Source organism: Apodemus sylvaticus, chromosome 16 (genome assembly GCF_947179515.1).
Source record: "Apodemus sylvaticus chromosome 16, mApoSyl1.1, whole genome shotgun sequence".
NCBI classification, from domain to species: domain Eukaryota; kingdom Metazoa; phylum Chordata; class Mammalia; order Rodentia; family Muridae; genus Apodemus; species Apodemus sylvaticus.
Window position 1 is genome coordinate 66,682,311 of NC_067487.1, and position 25,370 is coordinate 66,707,680.

General features: G+C 44.2%; 1 protein-coding gene across 1 annotated transcript in view; it reads right to left on the reverse strand.

Moving 5' to 3' along the window:
- Positions 1–25,370, reverse strand: part of Ap3b1 (adaptor related protein complex 3 subunit beta 1) — a 200,642-nt gene that overhangs the window by 24,827 nt on the left and 150,445 nt on the right. Inside the window, exons 23-24 of the mRNA XM_052159389.1 lie at positions 10,496–10,727; positions 6,731–6,815 (exon numbers count right to left, since the gene is read on the reverse strand). Coding sequence (XP_052015349.1) covers positions 6,731–6,815; positions 10,496–10,727 — 317 coding nt within the window. The remainder of the gene's footprint in view (positions 1–6,730; positions 6,816–10,495; positions 10,728–25,370) is intronic.

Consider the following 25,370-nt stretch of genomic DNA (forward strand, 5'->3'; position numbering starts at 1 on the left):
CTGCTATTCCTTTTCCATAAAGAAATTTTACATTTTTAATCATATTCCTTTGTATTTTTCTGGATATAATTTGCTTTTGAGACTTTTGCCCACAAACAGTCTGGGAATATTTTTCTGGCCTCTATTTAAATATATTTATAATTTTGAAGATACAATCATTAATTTATTCAGGAATGCTCTGTGGAGGAAGCCCTCTGACACGATCCAACCATTTACAGAGAGGGTGTTCCTCTCTAAGTAACTGAAAGGCCCCTCACGACACAACTTCTAAATTCTCAGTTTTGTTTTGCTGGTCTCTGTGTCAATGCCAATGAAATATTCTTGTGGCCTTAATAAATACTTTAACATTTCAATAAGATGTCTTTTCATTCAAAAAATATTTGACCTTCCATCTTGCTTTTTACATTTTGCTTGAATTTTAGAAATGCGCTGGTTTCCCTGAAAGCCTTTCTGGCATGGAAACCCGGGCTGCGATGCTGAGGGTAAAGACAGATGCATGTGAGAGGGAAAAAACTTCATCAGTCTTTTATATAAGCATGCATTCTTCACTCTTACTTTTTCCCAACAGCAAAAAAAGAGCCTGCATGTATTCCCCTTTGGATGCCTTCTAAACTTTATTGGGTAACAAAAAATCCTCCCAACAATTATCCTCCCAACAAATCAAAGCTCAGACCTCTAAATCTGGTCTTGCTCTGGTGTGGTCACCCACTTCCTGTAGGCTCTAGAATCTCAACTGCACACCGATCTCACATCTCTGACATCTGAATCATTCCAAGGTCAGAAGGGTTCAAATGAAACCCGGTCAGTAGGGCCACGCCATAGCACTTAGAGGCAGAGGATAACAGCGTTGAGGGGAGAATGCACGGTGATAACAAGACTGGGGTGGTGCATTTCTTCTCAATATTGCTTTTCTTACAATTTAACATATTTTGTGTGCATATTCTTTTAAGGCTGTTAGGTAGGTTGCCATGCCTACCCTAGAAGTCTATAACATCCTTAAAAATGCATTAACTAGATTTTCTCTTGATTCCAAGATGCTGGGAACTAGTAATCCTAGGATTGTTCTGCTTTTGGCTGTCTTTCTATGCCAGCTTGAACCTCCATTAGAATGTGAACAGCTTTGAGGGTATATCTCTTATTTCTTTCTACTTAGAGACAATGTCTCTGATCACTTGTGGCCATGGATAACGTGTGTGACTAGTCAGTGAACTCGCACCCACATCATGTGATGTACCCCCTTACGGGTTATCCTCAGGAGTCTTGACGTCAGGGACACAGCCATATAGGACACAGGTCAGGAGATTTCTTTCTTGTTTATTGTAGAAGACTTTTAGTAATAGAAATACTTTCTGTGAAGTTCTACTAGAGTTAGCTTTTTAATTCCCATTAATATTTTTCTATGAAAAAATTAACTCCATAGAAACATCCCAACATACTAAAAATTATACATAACATTATTTTAAATTCCTGAGAATCTCTTCTCTTATGTTCCCTTTCAAAATTTTGTCTATTTCTTTAATCATGCCAGCTCAGCGTTTCTACCATGGACAGCTCCTGCAGTACGCTGCTCCGGAACCTTGGGGTGGGGGGCAGGGTGGGATCTCACATATTTTGGTAACTGAATTATTAAAACCAACTTTATAGCTGTCTATAGATTCAGCCAGGCACAGTTTCTGATGTGTGTTAAACACACCATGGCTTTGTTGACTTCCCCTATTTACAAGAGTTCCTGCTAAGACGGCAACAACACTGTGCTCAACTGTGCTTTCTCTAGTGTGGCCACCAGAGGAACACTCCACACATATGTCCTCCTGTCCGCTGGGTTCTGTGCCGTCCCTCTCAGCTGGGGTTACTATAACTTCTGTTGAATTTCATGCTTCTCCTGTTCAATACAGGTGATACGACTTGTGGAAACCAGTGTGTGCAGGTGGCGAAGGAGCTACTCCTGAGGAAGGAGATGGGCACATTTAAGTCTCAGACAGCTAACAATTCCAAGACGTAGTTAGAGCAGTCATAGGCCCCGCCCCTAAGGTCACACACACAGCCCCCTGACAGGAAGGAGCTGACTAAAACGGAGCAGGGAGCTCCAGCCACGCAGCTTCCACAGGCACTCACCATGACTGGGAGGACTTTCCCACTTTTTAGGGATGCAGCTACCATTGTATTACCCAGGATTCTGCAAGTCAGTAACCCCTCGACTGTGCTCCTGAGAGTCAGTAACCCCTGGACCGTGCTCCTGTAAGTCAGAAACCTCTCGACTGTGACCCCGTGAGTGTCCCCAGCAAGCACACTGGCTTACCAGTTAGAGGTGGAAACTGTTTCCTTAGGCTGCCATTATCTCCCGGTTAGTCCTCTAGTCAGAGATGTTTGCTCTTGCCTTCCCAGAAAAGGAACACACAGGTGTGTATGCCCCTGCCCCCAGCTATATTATTTTTATTTAGTGCACTTATTTCCATTTCAAGTTAAAAAGGACCTAGGATTTAGTGACTCTTTTGTTTCCTTCCTTGTTTGGAGTTATCAATAATCTTAGTGATATTTAATATTTTAAACCATATTTAATTTTCTGTTTGCTATCAACCAATTTACAGAGAAAACATGAAGGAGTAGTATTCCTCCTCCCTGGTCCATGCTGAGTTCTGGGCTTGGCTTATGGTCTCATTTTCTTTGTTATACTAGCACTTACCTTTCACAGAGCAACAGGCGGCATAGGGAAGCCCTCCACCCCTGCTGCCGCCTTCTCTGCAGCAGGAGGGAGGGGATGCTACTGTACCATTCTCTGCGAGCATGCTTCACAGGATTCCGAAGTGGCACACAGAATCCCCACCGTTTGAAGAACAGGTATTGAATCCTCATATGTTGTTAAAGGCGTGTCCTCTTTTTGTGAGTAGTCGTGAGCTGCTCTCGCCTTGCTTGGCCTTTTATAGGTCCTTTCAATCTGACAGTTGCGTGTTTCTTTCATTTGGGGAAATGCTTTTTCATAATTGATTTAATTATTCTTTTCTCCCCTTCTGCATCTTGGTTATTTTCTACTCTCCCACGCCTAGAGCTTCTGTTCTCTATGGCGATTTCTTCCTGGGCCTGGCTTCCAGAGCACAAATCAGCATTTAGTTGTGTCTACTCTACTAGTATCTGCTCCTTCCAAAACCACTTGTGTCTCCGCATCCATCTTAAGCCTTCTCTTGTAAGGTGCAGTTTTCAGCTCTCTTCAAAGCTCGGTCATCTCCAACTGTGCAGTTATTTTTGTAACAGAACACACCAAGTTCTACTACACATTAGCTCTATCCCCCCATCCCTATGTCTCAGTTTACTAACCTGTAAGATGGGGGCAACGACAAATTAAGGATCAATGTGCAAATTAAATTTGTAAAAACTTTGCATAAACATTTCTAATTATAAGTGTTTGCAAAGGCAGTGAACATATTCTAACTGCATAACAAGCACTAGCAATTCCTACCACGGGAGAAACTTGACTCCTATTCCCTGGTGTATGGACGAGTTACACAGGTATAAACCGGGGAGGCTGGACGGGGGTGCAGGCTGAGGCTGCTCTTCCTGAGCCCAGGAGGATCGGAGACCCTCTTGACTACCCTCTAGGACAGACCTGCACTTCATTCTGCCCTTCAGTATCTTTGCTTCCTCCAGCACAAACTTAACCCCTGCCGTGCGCCTGAGGCCCTTACGTCCATACTGGCCTTCAAGGCAGCCTGTGATTTCTGCAGCGTTGCCCTTAAGTCTGCACAGAGGTGAGGAGGGAAGTCAGAGGCTGGCTTAGCAGCTCTGTAATTCCTGAACACCCTCCTTAGCCTCCTAACTTTCCCCGGCACACGCCCACTCTGGGCTTGAGAGCCTCAGGTGGGAAGGGGAATTACACTGTAACAGTTCTCTGTGTGAATCTTTCACTCAGGATTCCTGTGTGCCTGTCACTTCCTCTGCACACACCCACTCTGGGCTTGGCGGCCCTCAGGTGTGTCTGACTGTCTGTCTGTCTCCAGCGTTTCTGACAGGCTGGTTGGCTCCGCTGTTTGCATTTCTCATTAAGCACTCACGCTGTTTGTTTTCTAATAGCTGATAATGCCTTGCCATTTCTGCTTGGTCAGCTAATGGCACTCTCTCCTATCTCTGCCTCTCTTTCTGCACCTATCTTAATTAATTAATCTTTCTTTCTTTCTTATTTATTTATTTATTTATTCATTTATCTATTTATTTACTAGCTAGCTTTTCAAAAGAGGGTTTCATTCCCAGGCTGATCTTGAATTCTGAGCCCCGCCCACCTCTGCCTCCCAAGCGCTGGGAGTAAAGGTTCACACAACCATCACCTGACTAGGTGCTTACCTTTTAAAGGAGAGATTTTTCTTTTTAGTGGATTTCAGACAAAAACAGTGGACGCTTAGCTTAAGCACAATGTATTATCTTTGAAACAGTCCTACCCACTCACCACCAAGAGAGAGATTTGTTTATGCAGTATTCACTTTAAAGAGCTATATCTATGGGTGTTATATATTTTAAATTGAGTATTTTAATCAAGAGACTAATTGGGTGATGATTTAAGATGCAGAGGGAGTTGTTACAAAGTAGGTAAGGCTGACCAAGTATGCCTCTGCCCTCACACCACCCAGCCATCTTACTGTGATGACAGTGAGAGGACAAAGGCTCTTACGGAATGTGTCCTTATCACCATAATTATACATACTGACTTAGACAATGTATCAGGCAACACACAAAAGCAGCGGCAGCCATTCTCCCTCTTCCCCTTTTACCAAAGAACCTGGCCATCACAGCACACCGCCAAGTCAAAGGGGCCGCTTATTATGCAAAAGGCGCAGCAGTGACTGGCACCTAGGACCGATTGATCTCCCCATTACCACCTCCCTCCCTCACGAGCACTACTATGAAGCTATTGATTGAAGCACTGCCGATCGGTTTCCATTTTCTGATTTTGGGCAGGCCAATTAAGAAAGTGAGTAATTGTGATTACGCTGCTTCAGGATCAATTACACTTGATGCAAGAAAAGTGTTCTTTTTGGAACACACAAAAAATAATTTTTGATCTAGCATGTTCTTGTGCAAGGTGAAATATAAAATAACTTTGTAATTTGTACCTTCACTGGAGAAGATATATTAATACAGGTGTTTGTAACAGGAAGCTAATTGCTCTGTGAGATATATTTGTTATTTTCCTAAAATTAACTTGAGAGATATTGAAAGAAAACTGTCCATAAATACTACCCTGTACAGGTCAACATCAAGCACAACAGTGTGTATTTGTCCCTAGAAGGTCTTGGCTAACGGTAGAAGACAAAATGCAAATGTGGTCCAAGAAACTATAAAAAGTCCTTGTAATTATGGAAAAAAATGGAAAAATAAGAACACAATTGATTGTAAATTGGAAAGATAAAGGAATATTTAGGTTTTAATTTTGGTCTAATTTGGTACAAGCTTTGTCATTGGGCTCACATTGTTGAAATCATTAAAATGAATATACCTCTGGTGTTGGAAGCAAATCTATTTAGAGTGGTGTTACTCATAGCCTGTGTTCAGTCATATTGATCTGTGTTGTTTGTCTAATAGAAAAATAATAAACAATTACTAGGCAGTGTTGGGAAAAGTAATCAGTTTTTATATATCACTAATAAAGCAGACCTCCCAAAACATAAAGGTGATGATCTGCATAAAATCAATGTGGAGCCACGCTGGTCGTGTTCCTCCCCGCCAGCTCCTTGCAGCGACAGAAATAACACTGGGCCTGAGTGTCTGGGAAAATGACAAAGAAAGGTTTGGTACATTTCATCTACACATTTGTTTTAAAGGGTTTTGGTCCTGACTTGAAATTTTAAATCCTGACAAATTCTATCCTAAGCTGGCTAAAATTGAGGTACATAAAATACTTCAATTTTTAAAGAAAAACAAGTAACTTCCACTTAAAAACCAAGTCGGACTCTGTATCAGAGAACATAAAAGAGGGAGCTCCAGGGTGGCTCTCAGACCTGCGCCTCTCGCTCTGGCCTCCAATGGCCTCTGGAGTCCCTCAGCATGCACACTAGACAGGAACATAAGTCTGAAACTAGAAAGATTCTGGAACGTGTGGTCACGACATCTTAACTTTATAAATGTCCTCAAGCAGTTTGTAAAATTAACATAAAAGGAGGAAAATATTTTAGAAAAGGCTCAGAATCAGTAATATTCCTTCCAGGAAAACTCATTGTATCTCAAAATGACAGCCTGCCTCAGAAGAAGCCTGTTCTAAGATACCCAACAATATTAAATTGTTTATTTCTCCTGGATTTTTAAAATTACATTATTAAAAAAACCCTAGTAATAGCCTTTTTTTTTCAACTGTGCATGGCATACTGTAACGGCGGGCGCATGGCACACGGTAACGGCGGGCACATGGCACACTGGAATGGCGGGCTCACGGCACACTGTAACGGCGGGCGCATGGCACACTGTAACGGCGGGTGCACGGCACACTGTAATGGCGGGTGCACGGCACACTGTAACGGCGGGCGCATGGCACACTGTAACTGCGGGTGCACGGCACACTGTAAAGGCGGGTGCATCAGAAGCAGTAAGAATGCTTCTACAGCGTCTAAGCAGCTCTTCCATGGCAGTTCCACTCCATCAAACCAAGCGCATGTGCTCAAATGTTTTGTCTTACAGGAGAAGCTACTGGAAGACCAGCTTTCCATCTTTGGTCCAGGATAGGCAATATAAACAGAACAATTGAACTTACCACAGTTGGAAACTGGCTGTCTGTGTAGAATCACAGAAGTCAATGCCCATGGAGACAGTGACAGACCCCTCAGGCTCCAGGGAGTCTAAGAAAGAGGGTAATTTACACATTAAACATGGAGGACATGAGAAAGAGGCAAAGAAACCGCTGAACACTCACCACTCAAGCCTAAAGACAAATTTAATTATGGCTCTTAAGAGATTTAAACTACGAATATTAAAGAAAATTATAAACTCACAAAGCTAACCCTGAACATTCACCAACAGACACAGTACATCTATTTGTTTGAGACTTCCTTATTCTTCAAGTTCACTGTTTGGGTTACGGGTTTCACAGAATCCCATGGATGGCGTCATTGGATTGGTCCACCTGTCTCCCTTCCCTTGGCAAATGCCCTACTCTGGTAGGTAGTCCCCTTCAACCCTGTTCTCAGGCCGCCTAAATTCCACTGCCCATAAACTGTCCTTGCCTCTGCCCTGTGGTCATTCGAATGAGAACAGCCCCCTTAGGCTCTTCTATTTGAATAACTGGTCCCTTCTTGGTAGAACTACTTGGGAAGGATTAGGCTCTGTGGCTTCCTTCAGGGAGGTGTGCCACTGGGATTGGGCCTGGAGGTTTCAAAAGCCCACACCATCACTAGTTAGCTCTTTCTCTCTCTCTGTGGGTCAGAGGTCAAGTCTCAGCACCACTGCCTGCCCGTATGCTCCCTGCTGTGAAGGTCATGGATTCCACTTATCCTCTGGCACTGTGAGCCCCAAATTTAAAGTTTTTGCTTTATAAATTGTTTTGGCTGTGGGAATCTTAGCATAGTAACAGAAAATCAGCCAAGACATCTCTTAAGAGATCTCTTCTTTCCACCAATGTCACGTTTTTGTCATGGCCTATAATCAATCAATCTCTCTCTCTCTCTCTCTCTCTCTCTCTCTCTCTCTCTCTCTCTCTCCCCCCCCCCCTCTCTCTCTCTCTCTCTCACACACACACACACACACACACACACACACACAACCACGCACATACGTATCAATGACCACCATGCATACTATCATGAGCTCAAAGCTGTCAGTCTCATGCTTAAGGCTATTCTTTTCCCCTTCTCATGCAAGACGGAGCCCAGGCGAGAAAGAGCTCTACTCCTGAGCCATAGCCCAATCCCTAGCACCATTTTCTGTACTATACATGCCGAGGCTTGGTCTTGTTTCTATCATACATCACAGAGGTTGGCAAATCCTGTCATCTCGCAAGCACGACCGCACTCACAATTCGGACCCTCCACACTGCACACACTGCTGGCACGCTGACGCTGTTTGACTCTGTCTTGAGTGTCAGGATAATGAACTTGAGACTTAGTGCTGTGCTAATTCTGGAGGACGGTGCATGATCAATGGCATGTTTTACTATGTGAATGCTTCAAGAACAAAATGATCAGCATAAAATTATTCCTAGAATGGATTTTATAATACTTGGTCACTGTTTCTGGACTTGCTGTTGTGCACTGGAAATGGTTTAATGTGAGTCCTTATCACACCCCACCCCCATCTCACACACCAATCCTTTGTCTTCTTAATGTCTTTGGGAAACTAGGCAGATAAGCCCTAATATTCCTACAAGGAATCCAGCTCCCTGCTAAAAGAAGGGCAAAATCCAGAGATTTTAAGGCGATATATAACAGATTCATGACTAGGAATAATATTTCTGGGCCCTTTAAGGTGGGCACACATTTACTCCCCTTTTTTCACAAAAACATGAAAACAAAATATGTGGTTTGGTGCATTCTTGAGATGATTTTTAGAGGGTAATTAGATACATTACACACCATAACTGCCTATAATCTATTGCTAGTAGGATCTGGGCTGTGTTACACACACGGAAAAGAGCTCTTTATCTTAAAAGCATTTGATCAAAGCCCCAAAAAATGAATAAAATATCGTAGCCATAAAAATTTTCCTCAGAACAAAAAGCCTACAAGTAGTACTGAGGCAATGGTATTCATATTTTAATGCCGCATTAATGTCATACTATGAAATTTATTGTATTTATTTCTTCTATTCTACATAGGCCAATAAAAGGTCAAGTCATCAACTCATTATGCCAGCCAAAGGAAGCATTAATACTGTTCTACTGTTTTAACCTTTGGATAACATTTCCAACCCAGACAACCCATACATCAGCTACTCGACATTGCTTAACTAAACTAATTTCTAAACTAGGTAAAAAGGGCTAGACTGCAAGCAGTAAAAAGAAAAAAGAAAAGAAAAAAGATCACAAATTGGTATATTCTGTAATTCCTTGGCAATGTATCAAATCTGCAAAATGACCCAGTAAAGATAAGAATACACTACAGAAGTTCTCTAATTATCAAGAATAAGACCCTGGTGTTTAGGAACACCGTTACTCTGCTTATGATCGTCTACTAGACTCTGCGCTAGACACCACTGTTTCTCTCTGGTGGACACAGACACAACAGCATGATGCTGTTTACAAAATGCCTCACAAAGCCAGGGCTCGGATGGAGAAAACCACAACAGTGGTACAGTCAAGAAAGCAGGGAAAACTTCCTGACTTCGTCCTGAGCCAAGGGCTTTATTCCCTTTAAATATTAGAAAACTGAGCTGATATTTCAAGGCTACCATGCCAGAAATCTATTTCCCTTTTGGTTTCTTTTCAATAGAGTCTGAGTAGCTAAGAATGCCCTCCAGTAGCTGCAGGTGACCTTGAACTTTGACCCTTCCGCCTCCACATCAGGTAGGGTTTATGTGGGGCTGTTAGGGGTCATAACCAGGGCTTCATAGACTTCCCAGACCACAAAACTCCCTTTCTGGAGATTTCCCCTGAAGCTTCTTTCAACTACACCTCAGGGTTGTATTCACTCATAAAAGCAGAATTACACCCTGACCCTCTGCTGGGCATCTGGGAAGGGCAGCTGTGTGGGAGGCCATGGGCCCATTGGAAGCTGCCTCCTGCATGCAGGGACGAGGGCCACTGCTGCATCTTATGCTTTATGGAAAGAGAAGCAAGGTTCCCTTGTCTGTGTTTTGAGCATGAGAACATCTTGACTGTAATGGTGGTTAACAGATCAAGGATATTTAACTTCTAACTAACGTAGATAACTACGGGCACACAGCACAGGGCGCTCCGGATCCTGTGCACAAATAGGAAGACAACAAGACATATTGATCCTGTGATCCGTTGCTTCTCACTTTATGGGCTATGGAAGGAACATGAAAGGGTCTGGAGCTATGAGAGGCTCTATATTCAAAAGACACACTCTTCCGGCCAGCACACAGTGAGTTAACTATGAGGAGGAGAGCTGAGCACTGGGGGAGGGGAGGTGATGCCCACAGGGTAGGCACACCCTCTCATCACAGTGGGGCTAGGACTGCTGAGACCCAATTCACTATGGGAAAAGAAACACATTCCTCTTACATGATAAATTCAGTTTTTAAAAAATGTCTGGGAATATAGCCCAGGGGTAGAAGACCTGCATAGGATCCCAGGGAAGACCCAAACTCCCTCCCTCCCTCTCCCTCTCCCTCTCTCTCTCTCTCCCTTCCTCCCTCTCTATTCCCCCTCTCTCTTTCTCTTTCCCTCCCCCTTGCGCTCTCTCTCTCTCTCTCTCTCTCTCTCTCTCTCTCTCTCACACACACACACACACACACACACACACACACACACGGCACCCTCACAGTAAATAATGCTGTAACTCTGTTTTAAAAGTGAAAACATTTAGCAATCAAATTTCCAATAAGACTTAGTTATAGCATTTACCTATTGGATGAAAGACATGCATTTGCATGCCCACAGGAAGCCTCTTCCCCCCTATGTGGATGTTTTCTATCTTTCGATCAGAAGTATTAGTCAGGGTTATCTGCACAGAGACCATCTTGTCACCGAAGATGCAAGGCTGTCGTGGGAAGCAGTAGTGGGCGGCCAGTCCTTTCCCATGCATCCGGTGAAGCAGTTCATGTGTTTTTGTTGGCACGAAGACAGGTGTACTGACCTGGGCAAATGGGAGGGCGACAAGAGTTAGTGAGGACAGTCACTATTGCTTCTAGAAAACAAGCCAATATCCACGACATATGTTTGCCCTAAGTTATTATATAAAATACAATATAAACGTTAGAAGATACCACACGAGGGGGGGCGCTGGAGAGAAGGCTCAGTGGTTAAGAGCATTGACTGCCCTTCCAGAGGTCCTGAGTTCAATTCCCAGCAACCACACGGTGGCTCACAACCATCAGTAATAGGATCCGATGCCCTCTTCTGGTCTATCTGAAGACGGTATGTGTACTTACATAAAACAAATAAATAAATTAAAAAAAAAAAAAGAGAGAGAGAAGATACCACATAGACATTAGCCAGAAGATGTGAAATTACACAGTAAATGCCTCAAAGCAGCATTAAAACTTTATTTTGCTGGGCCGTGGTGGTGGTGGTACACACCTTTAATCCCAGTACTTAGGAGGCAGAGGCAGGCCCACCTGACCTACAGAGAATAAATCCCAGGACAGCCAGGGCTACACAGAGAAACACTGTCTCAAGAAAACCCAAACCAATATCCCCAATACCAAACCATTTTATTTCATTCTGCAAGTAGATGTCAAAATATTTTAATAATAGGAAAACAAACAGTCCATGAGTTTTGTTTTTATTCTTTAACCTAAACATTCCATCTATGGTCCTCTTGGTGCCTCAACCTCCTGAGAGCTGGGATTACAGCCTTCACCACGAGTCGTCAGCTACCAACACCTTTTCCCCTTGAGCTTCTTCCATGGTGAACTGCAGCTGAAGCTAGCTTCATCTTTTGGTTTACTGGAGGCGATTAGTCACCAGGGAAACCCAGCTGGGCTAACTGAGGAAGGACACCTACCCTGACTAGAGGAGCCCGGGCAACATCTCTGTCTGCTTCCTGACCACAGACCTGGAGAGCAGATCCTCCACAAGCCTGCTGCCATGCTCCCCACCGTGACAGACTGTCTGCTCTTATTCCATGAGCCAAAGAGATCGCTCTTCTTTACAAGTCTTTCTGTCTGGTGTTTTGTCACAGAACCAAGAGAAATAGCTGATACACCTATTCTGAGATCAATTAATCGTATTTTAATTGAAATCACAAGCAGTAAATTAAAGAAAGAGAGAGAGAGAGAGCGAGGAAAAGAGAGAGAAGTTATCGATTACAAAGCCATGGGATTGCCACCTTTCCTTTCAAAATCTAAGTACTGTAGCACATCAGGCCTGCTACAAATAACTGATTATAAGTAACTTTTAATAATTTTAAATTCTACAAAAACATCATAAATATAAATTATAAACTGTCTACTATTTGTCATTAAAACAGTATTCTATAAAAGGTATAGAACTAGTATCAGAATTTAAAGTAACCTTTGTACAATTCTGTCAATTCATTTGCAACATATATTTAAAAAACAGAAAAAACAAACAAAAACCCAGCTGCTTAAGTGTCAAATTTTGTTCAGATTTTTCTTCCCGTTAACTGTTCTGATGACAGTAGCAAATGGTCTGCCATTAGTTTTACTTTGGTTTCCTGCAGGGCTAAGAATCAAACACAGGACCTCAAAACTGCCTGGCAAGCACAAGTGTTCATCTGTGCGCTGGCCTTTCTGTCCAGTGGGCAGCGGCATGCACCTGTAAGCAATACTCTGGAGCTCAGATAATAAAGTCACAAGTCTGGGTTCTTCCTGTGCTACCCAGCAAGACCCCGCCTCAAAAATAACCATTTTAAATGAACATTTTAATGTTGGGGAATGTGCTGTTTTCTAATGTTACATGTTGACTCTTCATTAGTTAGTGAGTACATGTCAATTTGACCTACACCATGTCTGAGATGTGCCCATCACAGTCACTCAGGAGATGGTGATGCAGGCAGCTTCGCTCTATGGAAGCCTGTAAGGGCTCAGCTCGCACAGTATGGGAGTGAAAGCTGAAACTATAACGGTTTCCGTGGTGACGGTGGCTGGAGAGGACAAGTGCCACACGCTGCTCAGTTAGCATCTGTAGTCAGCGTGGCACTGTGGGAAGGGGTGGGGCCAGCTACAAGGCTTCCTGATTTTGGAGAATGTGCATTATGGCTTTAGCGGCCGCCTGTCTTTGAACTCCAACGCTGTTTCTCTCTCCATAGGCTCAGGCATGGATGAGTTATCTGAGGACTTTCTAAGAAGGACACTATTATTTCAAGTACAAAGCAGCAATTAATATCACTAATCATTTACTTTCTTTCATCTCACATGTATGACACACTTTACTAGGCATGATACTAAGTACTCTAAAGTGTCCAGAGAACTAAGTAAACCAGTGATAACTGTCACAACAAAGGTAGGCTCCCAGCCCCAGCACAGCGGGCCTGACACCCTGGGGGACAGGAGGGAACCCAGCCACCTGAGTGGACTGAGTAGCACTGTAGCAGGGCTCTCTGCTCCCACGGGTGCCATGGTCTTCTGAGTCCCAGCGTCTCCCAGCTGGCTAACTGGTCTTCTGTTCCCGAGTCCCCCCAAGCAGGCACTTGTGCTCAGTCTGTTGGAACACAGCAGGTAGAGCCGCTCGGAACCCTCCAGTTCCAGAGTAAAAGCAGAAACTCTTTTAGAAAGGCCGGAAGGACCCGAAGATGCTGGGCCCCCGGTGACCCCATCCCTGCAACTCTGACACCACTGGGCTCTGCTCCAGTCACTTCCTGTCCTCCCTCCTCTAACACAACAGCCATACTTCTGCCACGCGTCCATACGTCCATGGCATTTGTCAGTCCCTGTGCCTGGAAGGCTCTGTCCCCACATAGCCACCCGGGCCAGCTCTGAGGTGCCTCTGTTCCAATGTCACCTTCCCAAAAAGGCTTAACAGGATTTCTATCTCCTATTTCCCTTGCCCTTTCACGTACACTTAATCCTATGTCCCCCTTTCCCCCCTCACTTTCTCCTCCCGCCCCTCACTTCCCCCTCCCACCCCTCACTTCCTCCTCCCACCCCTCACTTCCTCTTCCTGCCCCTTACTTCCCCCTCCCACCCCACTTCCTCCTCCCACCCCCTCATTTCCTCCTTCCACCCCTCACTTCCTCCTCCTACCCCTCACTTCCTCCTCCCACCCTTCACTTCCTCCTCCTACCCCCACTTCCTCCTCCCACCCCTCACTTCCTCCTCCTACCCCCACTTCCTCCTCCCACCCCTCACTTCCTCCTCCCACCCCTCACTTCCTCCTCCCACCCCTCACTTCCTCCTCCCACCCTTCACTTCCTCCTCCTACCCCCACTTCCTCCTCCCACCCCTCACTTCCTCCTCCCACCCTTCACTTCCTCCTCCTACCCCCACTTCCTCCTCCCACCCCTCACTTCCTCCTCCCACCCCTCACTTCCTCCTCCCACCCTCACTTCCTCCTCCCACCCTCACTTCCTCCTCCCCTCCCACCCTTCACTTCCTCCTCCCGCCCCTCACTTCCTCCTCCTGCCCCCTCACTTCCTTCATTTTGACACAAGGTCTCTATGTAGCCATAGATGGCCTGGAACTTGCTTTGTAGACAAGGAACTTACAGAAATCCTCCTGCCTCTGTTTATAGAATACTGGTTCTAAAAATGTGCACCACATGCCCCATATAGTCATAACAAAATATTTATTTTACTTATTATGTTTATTAGCTGGCTTCCCACTCCTTACTTTAAAACATAATTTTACCCATTTTCATAACTCAAGCATAATTTAACCATTTTTAATATTATATAGCATTTTTAATCATCTACATCTAGCATTGGCTATAACTATACTTTATTTGAGGGTAAGTCTTCAAATGCAAAATTTTCCTAAAAATGTCACAGGCCTAATGGAGCAGTGGGGTGACCAGTGAAGAGTCAGCTTCAACATTTACTAGTATTAGGAAATGACTTTAGACTTCCATTAAATAAAAATATTTCTATTATTTTTTCTATTTCTATTTTTATTATATATGCACACATATATAATAAAATTATGAACAAAAGAAAAACCATTTCTAAACATGTATACAAAGAACAATTTATTGACAAGAGGAGTTCTATGAAAAAACATCAGAAACATAGATTCAGGTAAGAAATTATTTTAATAAAATCTACACTACCCAACACAGGATAAAAAATTAGTGCTGGAAAACACTAGCTTTTTTTAATGATTTATTTCTTTGTATTTTATGTGCACTGGTGTTTCGCCGACATGTCTGTTTAAGGACCCTGGAACTGGAGCCCCAGACAGTGTGGGCCACCATGTGGGTCCTGGGCACTGTGCCTGCACTGGGGTCCTTTGGAGGAGCAGCGAGTGGTCTTAAATGCTAAGCCCTCTCTCCGGCCCTGAAAACACTAGTTTTCATTTTGTAAAGACGGATGTTCTCCAGTTCGAAGTTTGCTGCATTCTAAGCAGGTGACAGGGGCCATCATCATGGGATCCCAAGGGCATAACTGGCTCACAGCTGCAGTGGCACGGCAACTGGAAAGCAAAGCCCCGACGACCAGGGAGATGGTCCCCACAAATCTTCCCCAGCACATGTTTAAATAATAAAAGTCGTTCCTGTACCTTTAGATGGTTTGTGAAAATAAGCAATCAATTCTGCAGCCACAACATTATTTCTAAAGGAAATCTATGTGACTCATGACGCCTGTAGATACACAGAGACAAAGCACACATATTTTATCAGTTTATTACAGTAAGCAAATAAGCGTGGAATGAGGGAGCACATAACTGTCTACTTAGTGCTTACTGAAACATTTATAAGAGCTGTTATCTCCCTAATAACAGACAGACAGCGTGCGATTTTAGAGAGGAGAAAAGCTTCATATTTTTTAACACTTCACTAAAAAGTAACTGAAGAGTGTAAAATGAAAAATACTCTGTGCAGTTAGCAGGTAATGGACCATACTATCAACTCAAGTTAGATTTATAGGGTACAAACTAGTCACTAATAGTTATTTTATGACATAGCATGTCTGCTTTTTCTTGAGATTATTAAGATTAAAGTTGTAAAACTTCTTTTGAACATAGCTGTTCAAAATGATTGAATTATAAAATCTGAAATGAGACTTGAAAAATAAAGCACGGAGTATCGCGCGAGAGGAGGAGCAGAGGCTCCTGCACAGCGGCTACGTTACTACTTCAGAGATGGCACCTCTACATAAAGCTTTATGAAAACGGTGTTTCTCAGCCTTTTATGCTCTAATCTGTACTTAGTTACACAATCATCTTTAAGTATTATCAATCTGTTCTGTTTTTACATTTCAAAAAAAATGAGGAGCTGTAATATATAAACTGTCCTTGTGCCTTGCTTCCTTTGCCTTATTTTATAGCAGGGCCTATTTAGATTTGACTTGTGGAGCTGTGAGGTAAGGAAGTGCCTGTGAGGAGAGGTGAGCCCCATCTTTTACATTAGTGCTTTTAAACCAATACATTTCCATTGGTAAGAATTAGACGGCAGAGAACCTCAGTATTGCTTTATTTACCTAGTGAAGGGAGCCTGCTGTGTCTCCAGCCCACTAAACTGACCACTACAGGATAAAGTTTGCTTTACTCCTACCTGGACACACAGGGTCAGAGAAATATACTGAAACCTTCTAGAGAACATTACTTTAATGTTTATTAAGGACAACTTCTTGCTTATGCATGTAAACCTGACTGATGTAGAAAGTAATTGTGATAATTTCCAATATTTTGAGTAATGAGCATAGATTATGAAAACTGCAAGTCTTCTTCATTTATTTTTGTAATAATCAACACATCTTTAAACAATTCTGTTTGGAAGGGCTGGAGAGACGGAGACAGCGATGGGTACGACACTACTGTTCCAGCAGAGTTCCTGGATCTGACTCGCAGCATCCACATGGTGTCTCGTACCATTTATATTATAACTCCAGTTCCAGGGAATCCAAAGCTTTACTCAGACCACTGTGACTACCAGGTATGCATACGGCACACAGACATACAAGCAAGCAAACCACTGTGACTACCAGGCATGCATGCGGCACACAGACATACAAGCAAGCAAACCACTGTGACCACCAGGCATGCACACGATACACAGACATACAAGCAAGCAAAAGACTCATGCACAAAAAAGTAGAAAGAAAAAAAATTGCAGGCAGGTCTGAACGCAGTATGTACACTTAATGAATTTGTTAATGCATGCATGCCGGGAAACAGGTGGTACCAGCAAGCAATGCTTATTTTTGTGAGTTTTCACACTAATGATTCTAGTATTTTTAAATGGTTGTGAAATCATAATAATATTTTATTATATTAAAAATTTGTAAAATTATATTTTAGTATCTAGACTCTTTATTCGACCAGCGAGCCACTCACTGCTTTTCCCCTTCTCTCAGGCTGTTTTGTGTACCGTGCTGGCATCACGAAGTGGCTACAAGGCTAAGGTATTCACTGTCTGGCCCTCTTTACAAAGAACCTGGGTCTGCAGGTACAACTCCGAGGTAGAGCACTTGCCCTGTGGTCCCCATCCCTAACACCGCCTATAACACCTATAACAGCTCTGGCCCTACATATAGAATATGGCAGTTTGCACTGATTTTGTAGAGGGAGTTACTTTACAACATTTTGTTCTTTCCGTTCTCCAAAGACAAGTCTATAAGCTTTATCATCAACATATTTAATTAAAAGAAAAATCTGGTTAGTCCGATTCTGGCTATAGGTTTGCTGTTCATGGACTTCATTCCTAACAACTCCAGGGCTTCTGCATATTGAACTATGTCAGAGGCAAAGCCAGCATCAACCGAGATGACTCTGCAGTTCCCGGCCTTAGGTTTGCTCATATGGTGTGCTGCTGCATTTCTGCACTGTGAATGAACCTTGCTTGCATCTCTAGGATGAAGACTAGCCACTCATGCTGCATGGTCTTGTTAATGTGTTCCTGAATTGGGTCTGCAAGTATTTTGTTGAAAAATTCTACATCCATGTTCTTCAGAGAAATTGGTCTATAGATTTGTTCTTTCTTTACCTAACTTTGGTATCGGGGTAATAGTGGCTTCGTTAAATGACATTTTCTAGTGCTCCTTCACCTTCTATTTTATGGAATAAGTTAAGAAGAATTGCTATTAAATCTTCCTTAAAAGTTTGTTAAGAACTTAGCAGTTATTCTGGACCTGGGCTTACCTTCCCCCCTCCCCTTATTGGGAAGCTTGCTAATAGTTTCAATCTGTAATGGGTTTATTTTCGGTATTTTATCTTCTTGCTTTAATTCTGGTAGGTCACATGACTTTAGATACCTCTGGTGTTATCACTTAGCATTAGTTTGGCTATCCATGGTCTTTTGTGATTTCTTTGGAATTATTGGATTTTTTTCCCCCTGAGATCTATTGAATATATCACTGGAATTTTCCTGGGCACTGCATTAAATCTGGTAGTAGGGCCATCTCCACAACATTAATTCAGTCAATATAGGGACATGGAAGCTCTTGTCTCTATTTAGCATCTTCTCTGAATTCCTTTCTGTGGGTCTGCCTCAGGGCACAAACATCAGGAGGTGGAAACCCCACACCACCACCAGGCAAGCTGGTGTGCCAGGCTTTGGGGAAATACCACTCCAGGGCTGGGAAAGCAGTCTGAGCCATGGGAAAGGTGGAGCAGGTTCAGGGGTCCCTGGGCCTGCAATGAGGCCGGGCCAGAGGGGTTCTCAGGACTCTTGGACATCTCTGCAGGCAGAGAACAGTGTCTAGCCTTGGGCTAGGGTTTTGTTAGAGGGGAGGGGGAGCTCTGCATTATCTCAGTGGGTGATTATGCTTAGCTGGGTGGCTTGGGGGCTGGATGTGGTAGGGAGCCCAGAGAGGCCTTCTACCAGGGGAAGTAAGCTGCTGCTCACTGGGCCTTCCCCGTGGCTCCCACAGTGGATCTTGATGAAAGGGACAGTCCATGGTTCTAAACTGTTTATTGACTGATCATGGCAAAAAATGGATGCATGCTGCCTTCTCAGGGTCTGACCCGAGATTAAATTCCTTTAGTGGGGAAGAATGTCTGGGAAGGGAAGCTTACTGGTCCTCAGGGCATCTAGGTACCTCATTAGCACTGGGAATTCTGTTCCGGGCCTACAGGACTACAGGTCACATTTCCTTAGGTGAGGAGTGTGTGTGGAGTGTGTCCCAGGCCAGGAATCTGGCAGGGAGCCGGGAGTCATCCAAGTCTCAGGTGTGTGGCCACCAAATCTCCAAGTCTCAACCTGCTCTATCCACCAAGCTTCCTGGCATGGTTTTACTGTCCCACACCTTTCTGCGAATTCAAATTTTCCTTGTAGAGATCCTTCCCATCTTTGGTTAAGTTTATTCCTAGGTTCTTGTGTTTTGGGGGAACTACTATGATTGGCTTTTTCCCATTCTCTCTCTGACAGTCCACGGTTGGTATATGTGAAGACTGCTGTGTTGCTGGTTTCTGTATCCTGTGCTTATAGATGTCAGTTTCCTCCTGGAACTCTAGTCTTATGTCACCACAAATGAGAATCTGAATTCTTCCTTTCTTGTATCTCTCCGTTCTGTGTCACTCCTGTCCAATTGCTGCAGCAGCAGCTAAGCCTCTGAGCATATGTGGCGTAGGGAGGAGAAAGTAGGCATCCTTGTCTCATTCCTGAGCTTAGGAAAAGCTACGAGTTTGCTCCCCACCCCCATTTCTCTTCTAATTTTCATTTTTTCTCTTGTCCATGCTATATAATGTTACTTTGGTGTGTCAACCTTTTTTAAAAATCCCTTCTATTACTAGCTGTATCATAAGCCCTGGTGAAAATGCTTCTCTTATAAGCAGGGCTTCAACTTCCTCCTAGAGCAAAGGGGAACCAACACAGGGACCCACACGGGACAACACGCACAGCCTGAGCGACCTCGGAACACTCATTCCGAAATGGCTGTCTCCACCAAAATCCCTCCCCTCAGGACTCAGGAGACCTCTGTAGAAGAGGGGGCAGAGAGACCGTAAGAGCCAGAGGAGAGGGAGGACACCCAGACGCAACAGACTGATGCACAGTTGAGTTCAGAGACTGGCAGCAAACACAGGGTCAGCAAAGCCAAGCAGTGAGAGGCGGAAGCGGACGTGAGCTCCCGTCACTGACCAAGAGGCTGCCTCTGACTGACAAGTGCTTGCAAAGGAGAAGTTCGTTTTCTCCACTGCAGTCTCATGGGTTGTACTGAAATATGACCCATGCCCACCACAACAGACTCAGTGGTATTTTTGTAGATTTTTTTTGTCTCATATTGTTTTGTCTGCCTGCCTGCCTGCCTGCCTGCCTGTCTGTCTGTGTGTCTGTCTATCTCGACCTCCTGTTCCCTCATCAGTTTTCTAAAGAAAGAGAAACAGACCGTGGAGCTGGACAGGTGGGGAGCGTGGGGAGCACTAGGAGGAGGTGAGGGAGAGGGAGGAAAACAATTTATCTCCAATTAACAAAGAAAGGACTCCGAAACAGGGCATATGCGGCCCTTGGACACCACAGTTCCTCAAGTTCTAATGACCTTGGCACCACACGGGCACGAACATCTACCTGCCTTCAGGGTTGGCTTAAATTTAGGCTGATGTCAAATAGCATCTGAAGAAATAAAGGGACCAAGGAACATGAAAGGCGTGAACAAGGTAATGAGTGATTTTTCTGAGCTGAAATAAAAGCATGTGTGCCTGGAACTCAGTGCGGGCGAGGCCACCGGCTGCAATGAGCACACAGTGAGGTCTGCTAGGGTGACAAATGCTGGCCAGGCCTTGCGTGAGCAGCCACGGTCTTTACTGGATGGGAGGTAGAGACTCTAAGGATAACGGGGAAAGGAGGGCGGAGGACATGGCTAGAGCCTTCCATAGGAAGAGATTAGGGTAACAATGGATCAGATGGGAGGCAACAGCTGGGGGCTTTCTATAAATAAACTCATGGGTACTATCAATTTGGACAGACAGAATTACAGGTCACTGTGGGTAAGGTCACGCTGAAAATGTGTACTACAGACCTGCGATCCACGTGGAGATTCCCAGAGAAAGGCTAGACTCTGGTACAGAACTTACAGACTATGTCAGGGAAACTGGGCACTGTCCTTCATATGCAGAGATAGGATTATGGTTCCAGGGGCTGGAGAGATGGCTCAGCAGTTAAGAGTACTGACTGCTCTTCCAGAGGTCCTGAGTTCAATTCTCAGCAACTACATGGTGGCTCACAACCATCTGTAATCTGATCTGATGCCCTCTTCTGGTGTGCCTGAAAACAGACAGCTACAGTGTACTCATATACATAAAAAGAAAAAAAAAAGGATTATGGTTCCGAGACTGGCTGTGCCTCCCTGCATTCAACTCAGTTAAGGGAATGAGTCTCCCAGGCTGAGGGGCAGGAGCCTCAGCTCCATAGTCTAAGGGACAGGGAAAGACATCTTAGCCCGCGTGCATAGGCATGCTGATCTGGAACATAGATGACACCCAAGGAGTGACAGAGCACAGTGTAAAGAGCTCCTGTACACTACGGATGCCAGTCTCAGGGGCCAAAGGTTATTGAGAACTTCTTGACCCTGAGAAGGATGGGAAATGGGTTCTCAGATCCCAAGACAGAAATGGAGACAGAGACAATCACTTACATACAGTCATATACACACTCTCCTGATGTGCGTATACATTTAAAATCTCTCACTGACAGAGAAGTTGATTTACAGTACAGGAACCTTAGGTTCTTTGGAGTCTAAATGTGTGAAGCAAAGCCATTTGATGTCCGGACCCCTATGCAAACTGATATCAATTTACTCCCCTATGTTAAGTGCTCTCCTTAACTATCTGAGGATTTCCTCCATTTGATCAATTCGACCCCTCCCCATCCTCTTCCCAGGTTCTCTCACACACCCCACTTACCCAACTGTACTCTCTCCTGCCCCCAGCCCCATGACACTCAGCGCAGGCTGGCCAGCCAGCCCTGGAGATGAAGTCCACAGGAGTCACATCATTAAATAAAGCGGCCTTTCCCTCCAGCAGCAGCCAAGGTCAATGGCTTCTCAACTAGGCGAGTCCCCGCTGCCACTCTCCGTATTGGGACTCTGCCTGGCTTGAGCGTAAGCAAGTCTTGAGCATGACTCCTCAGAGTTCATACGTTCACTGTCTGTTTCCTTAAAGTCATTCACCACCTGTGGCTTTTACAACCTTTCTGTCCCATCTTCTGTGATGATCCCAGGGCCTTGATGGGGGAAGATTTACATGCCCCATTTGGACTGTGTGCTCCCCAGTCTCTGACAAGCTGTGGGTCTCCGTGTTAACTGCCATCTAGTGCACCTGTGCATGTCTACCTTCAGAATTTCAGGTGCAGAATTTTATTTTTATGTTAATTAAAAATGAACTCTCAATATTTGAACACTTTTTAGAAGACCAAGCCAGAATACCACTATTAATAGGAATGTGCTAGAGTAGTGGCACATACCTTTAATCCCAGCACTTGAGAGAGGCAGATGTCTGTGAGTTTGAGGCTAGCCTGATCTATATAACAATTCCAGATCACCCAGAATTACACAGTGAGTTCTTGTCATAAGTGAACGAGTGAATGAACGAATGAACGAGCAGTGAGTGAGGGTGACCGGGACAGTGGTTAGGGCTCGGGTACTCGTGTGGGTGCCAAGCGTCACAACTCCCTAAGCGTCTCTATCTCCCTTCTCTGCACAGTGGGACTAATCCTCCACATCCTGCCTGCTTCTCCTAGTTGTGGTGAGGGCTGAATGAGATGGCACATGTGTAATTGATTTTTAAGCTCTGTAAAGAAGTTCAATAAATGGCATTTGAGGATTATTAGTAAACTGAGTTTTCAGTCATGTTGAAACAGCAGTCTGTCAGATGACTACAGCTCATGAGGTTTGAGTACACATCAAAAAAGCTGAATCATCATTGGAAAAAGGCTTTTATGACAATATTGCTGTATTTATTGATAGTGCGGCCCAAAGGCCTTTAAAAAAGCAATCCCTACCCCCATGTCCTTTCCCTCTCAGTCAGCAGTGGCTGAAGAGACTGTCTCTAAAAGGTTTCTAAATGATGTTGATGTTAAAATATATAGGATCGCCATTTAACAGCCTTTTAAAGAACAGTCCGTGCACCATCTTTGTTAACAACCAAGGGAGGTAGAGACTGTTTTTTTCAAAGGCTTTTAGAGGATGTTGTTAAAAGAATATATAGTGACATCATTTAAAAGCCTTTTAAATAACAGTCTTCCTCCTCCCTCCCTCCCAATTGTAATGCCCTTGGCTTTCATTTATTTTGTACTATGAGCTGAAAATGGACAAGCAGCAGATTACTGGCTATATAGCAGCATCTGTGGATGGAGGTGATGCACTGCTCTTAAGAAGGCTGATGTCCAGAAATAAATCCAACTCGTCAAGAGCAAAGTTCTATGTCTACACAGGACGGTGCCCACCCACCCACCCACTCAATCCCTGAGCCCTTTGATTGTCTCTGCTGCAAGCTTTCCAGACAAGTTACTATACAAACAGGAGCAGAGCTATAGCCAAACCAGTCAAGAATTCCTAGAGCATGGACGCAGCCTACGTCACTGCTCCCTAGTTAATGACCCTTCCACCACCTAAGCTAGCCCAACTCTCAGCTCTCATTCTGTTGCTCTGTTACGTAGCTGCCGCCCTCCCCACCCCCCACCCTCCACAGGAGGCAGCGGTGTTCACTCAGGGCTATTCGCCATGCTCAGCTATGAGGGAAGGCAGCATGAAGTCAGACAGTCAGACAGACAGACAGACAGACATTGGGCTCTGAGATAGGTCATATAACAACACAAAACAGTATGAGCCTAGAATACAAGATACAAAATAATTTTACACTTTTTGTTGTGCTGGGCCTTCTCTGAAAAGAACCATTTCATTTTAAAAACAACATTTAATAGATCCATACCACTCTGATGAAGGGTTAAGAAAAATCTCCAAGTAAAGCTCCCTAGCACAGAACACCGCAACCGCAGAACCTGATGCCTTCGCGTTTATCCAGTCTTGCCCAAGGAATTGACTGTAGTTCTCATTTGCTGAAGTCACAGTGACCCATCTCTTACTTGGCACCCAAACTCTGACATCACACTAAGTTATACACCTAGAACCACAGAGAGTATACAGGCCAGCTGCCCACCGCGGTTCCTGCTGCCACAGGTCTTACCCACACTCCATTTCGACATCATTATTCAATTTATGGATCATTTAACTTTTCGCATATTCTTATGCCCCAGGTAACTAACAATGTGCTAAGCCTGAATAATACAATCTCTTTGCATGTTTTAGCCCTTTTCCAAAACATAAATATTTCTCTGATGCCTTAAAAGCATAAATGAGTTAGTTATTTAATGAGATAAATTAATGTTTTTGTCAAAAACCTATTGTAATTCTGATGCTGTTGAAATATGTGTTAATAGTTTCTTACACATCAAAAAAATAACACTAGGAAGAGGTAAAAATTAATTTGCTCTGAAATTTTCAAAAAAATTTTGAGAAGATCTGATAGAGGCAATGGTTTGATTAGATAGGAGACCATAATAGCAAGGATTCCATCTGAACCTAAGATAGTCAGAGGACATATTACTGTGGCCTTTAATGGACTCTAAGAAATTCGAGCTGTCAGTAGAAGGCGCAACAGTAGAAAGGCCAAGAATTCCTTCTTTTTTCCTACATCTCCAAGAAGAACAGAGCCATGCTGATATTTCAGTTAAGGTCAGAGAGGCCGATTTTGGACCCCTGCAGGTCCACGGACTATACAATAATAAGTCTGCGGGGCTAGAGAGATGCTCAGCAGCTAACAGCACTTGATGCTTCTGCAGGGGACATGGGTTAGGAACCTTTCTCACACTCATGTGGTGGCTCACCACCACTAACTCTAGTTCCAGGGACTCTACTGCCCTCTTATGGCCTCTGCAGGCATTGCACACACGTAGTACACATACATGCAGGCAAAACACATGAAATCAAAACCAAAAGGACAATATATTTGCATTGCTTTAAACCATCTGTGGAAATACCTCTCATGAGCAAGAGGGGCGGGACTGTGAAGCCAGGGAGGCGGGGCTGTGAGGCCAGGGAGGTAGCAGACTTGCCCTCTGCAGTGCTGAATTCAGCAGTGGCATCTACAACACCTCCCACAGACACTAACTGGTGTGAACAGCCCTCAGCCTGAATATGTTTGCCAAAGGGATGGTTTTAAAAAGTTCGTTGCCCAAGCTGCTAGCATTTCATTTGAATAAATACCATGACTGACTGTGATCTTTCTGTGGTTAGCTCACAGGCACTGGGAACAAATAAAGGATGGCCTGTCTCAAGGTAACCTCTTAAACCCCCCCCCCCCTTCAGGTGGCAGGTCTGAGTCTCTCTGGCAAAAAATGAATGCCAACTGGGACTACTCTTAGATTAATATTAGCAGTAGCAATAAGCATTGGTGAACTACAGAACAGACAGATGTGTTTCTGTGGGGAAAAGGAAGGAAAAGAGAAACAGAAGGCACTGTGGGCAGGAAATAAACCTGGGATGGTACAGTGGTGCTGGAACACCCATGGCTGTGCATTACCAAGAGTATTAGTTACCCTGAAGAAACTTCCTAAACAGGCAACTAACTGTGTCAGAGACATCTTTTTCTGAAACAAAAACAATATGAAGGTCTGATGTTTATCCGGGCAGCAGTGTCGCACACCTTTAATCCCGGCACTCGGGAGGCCA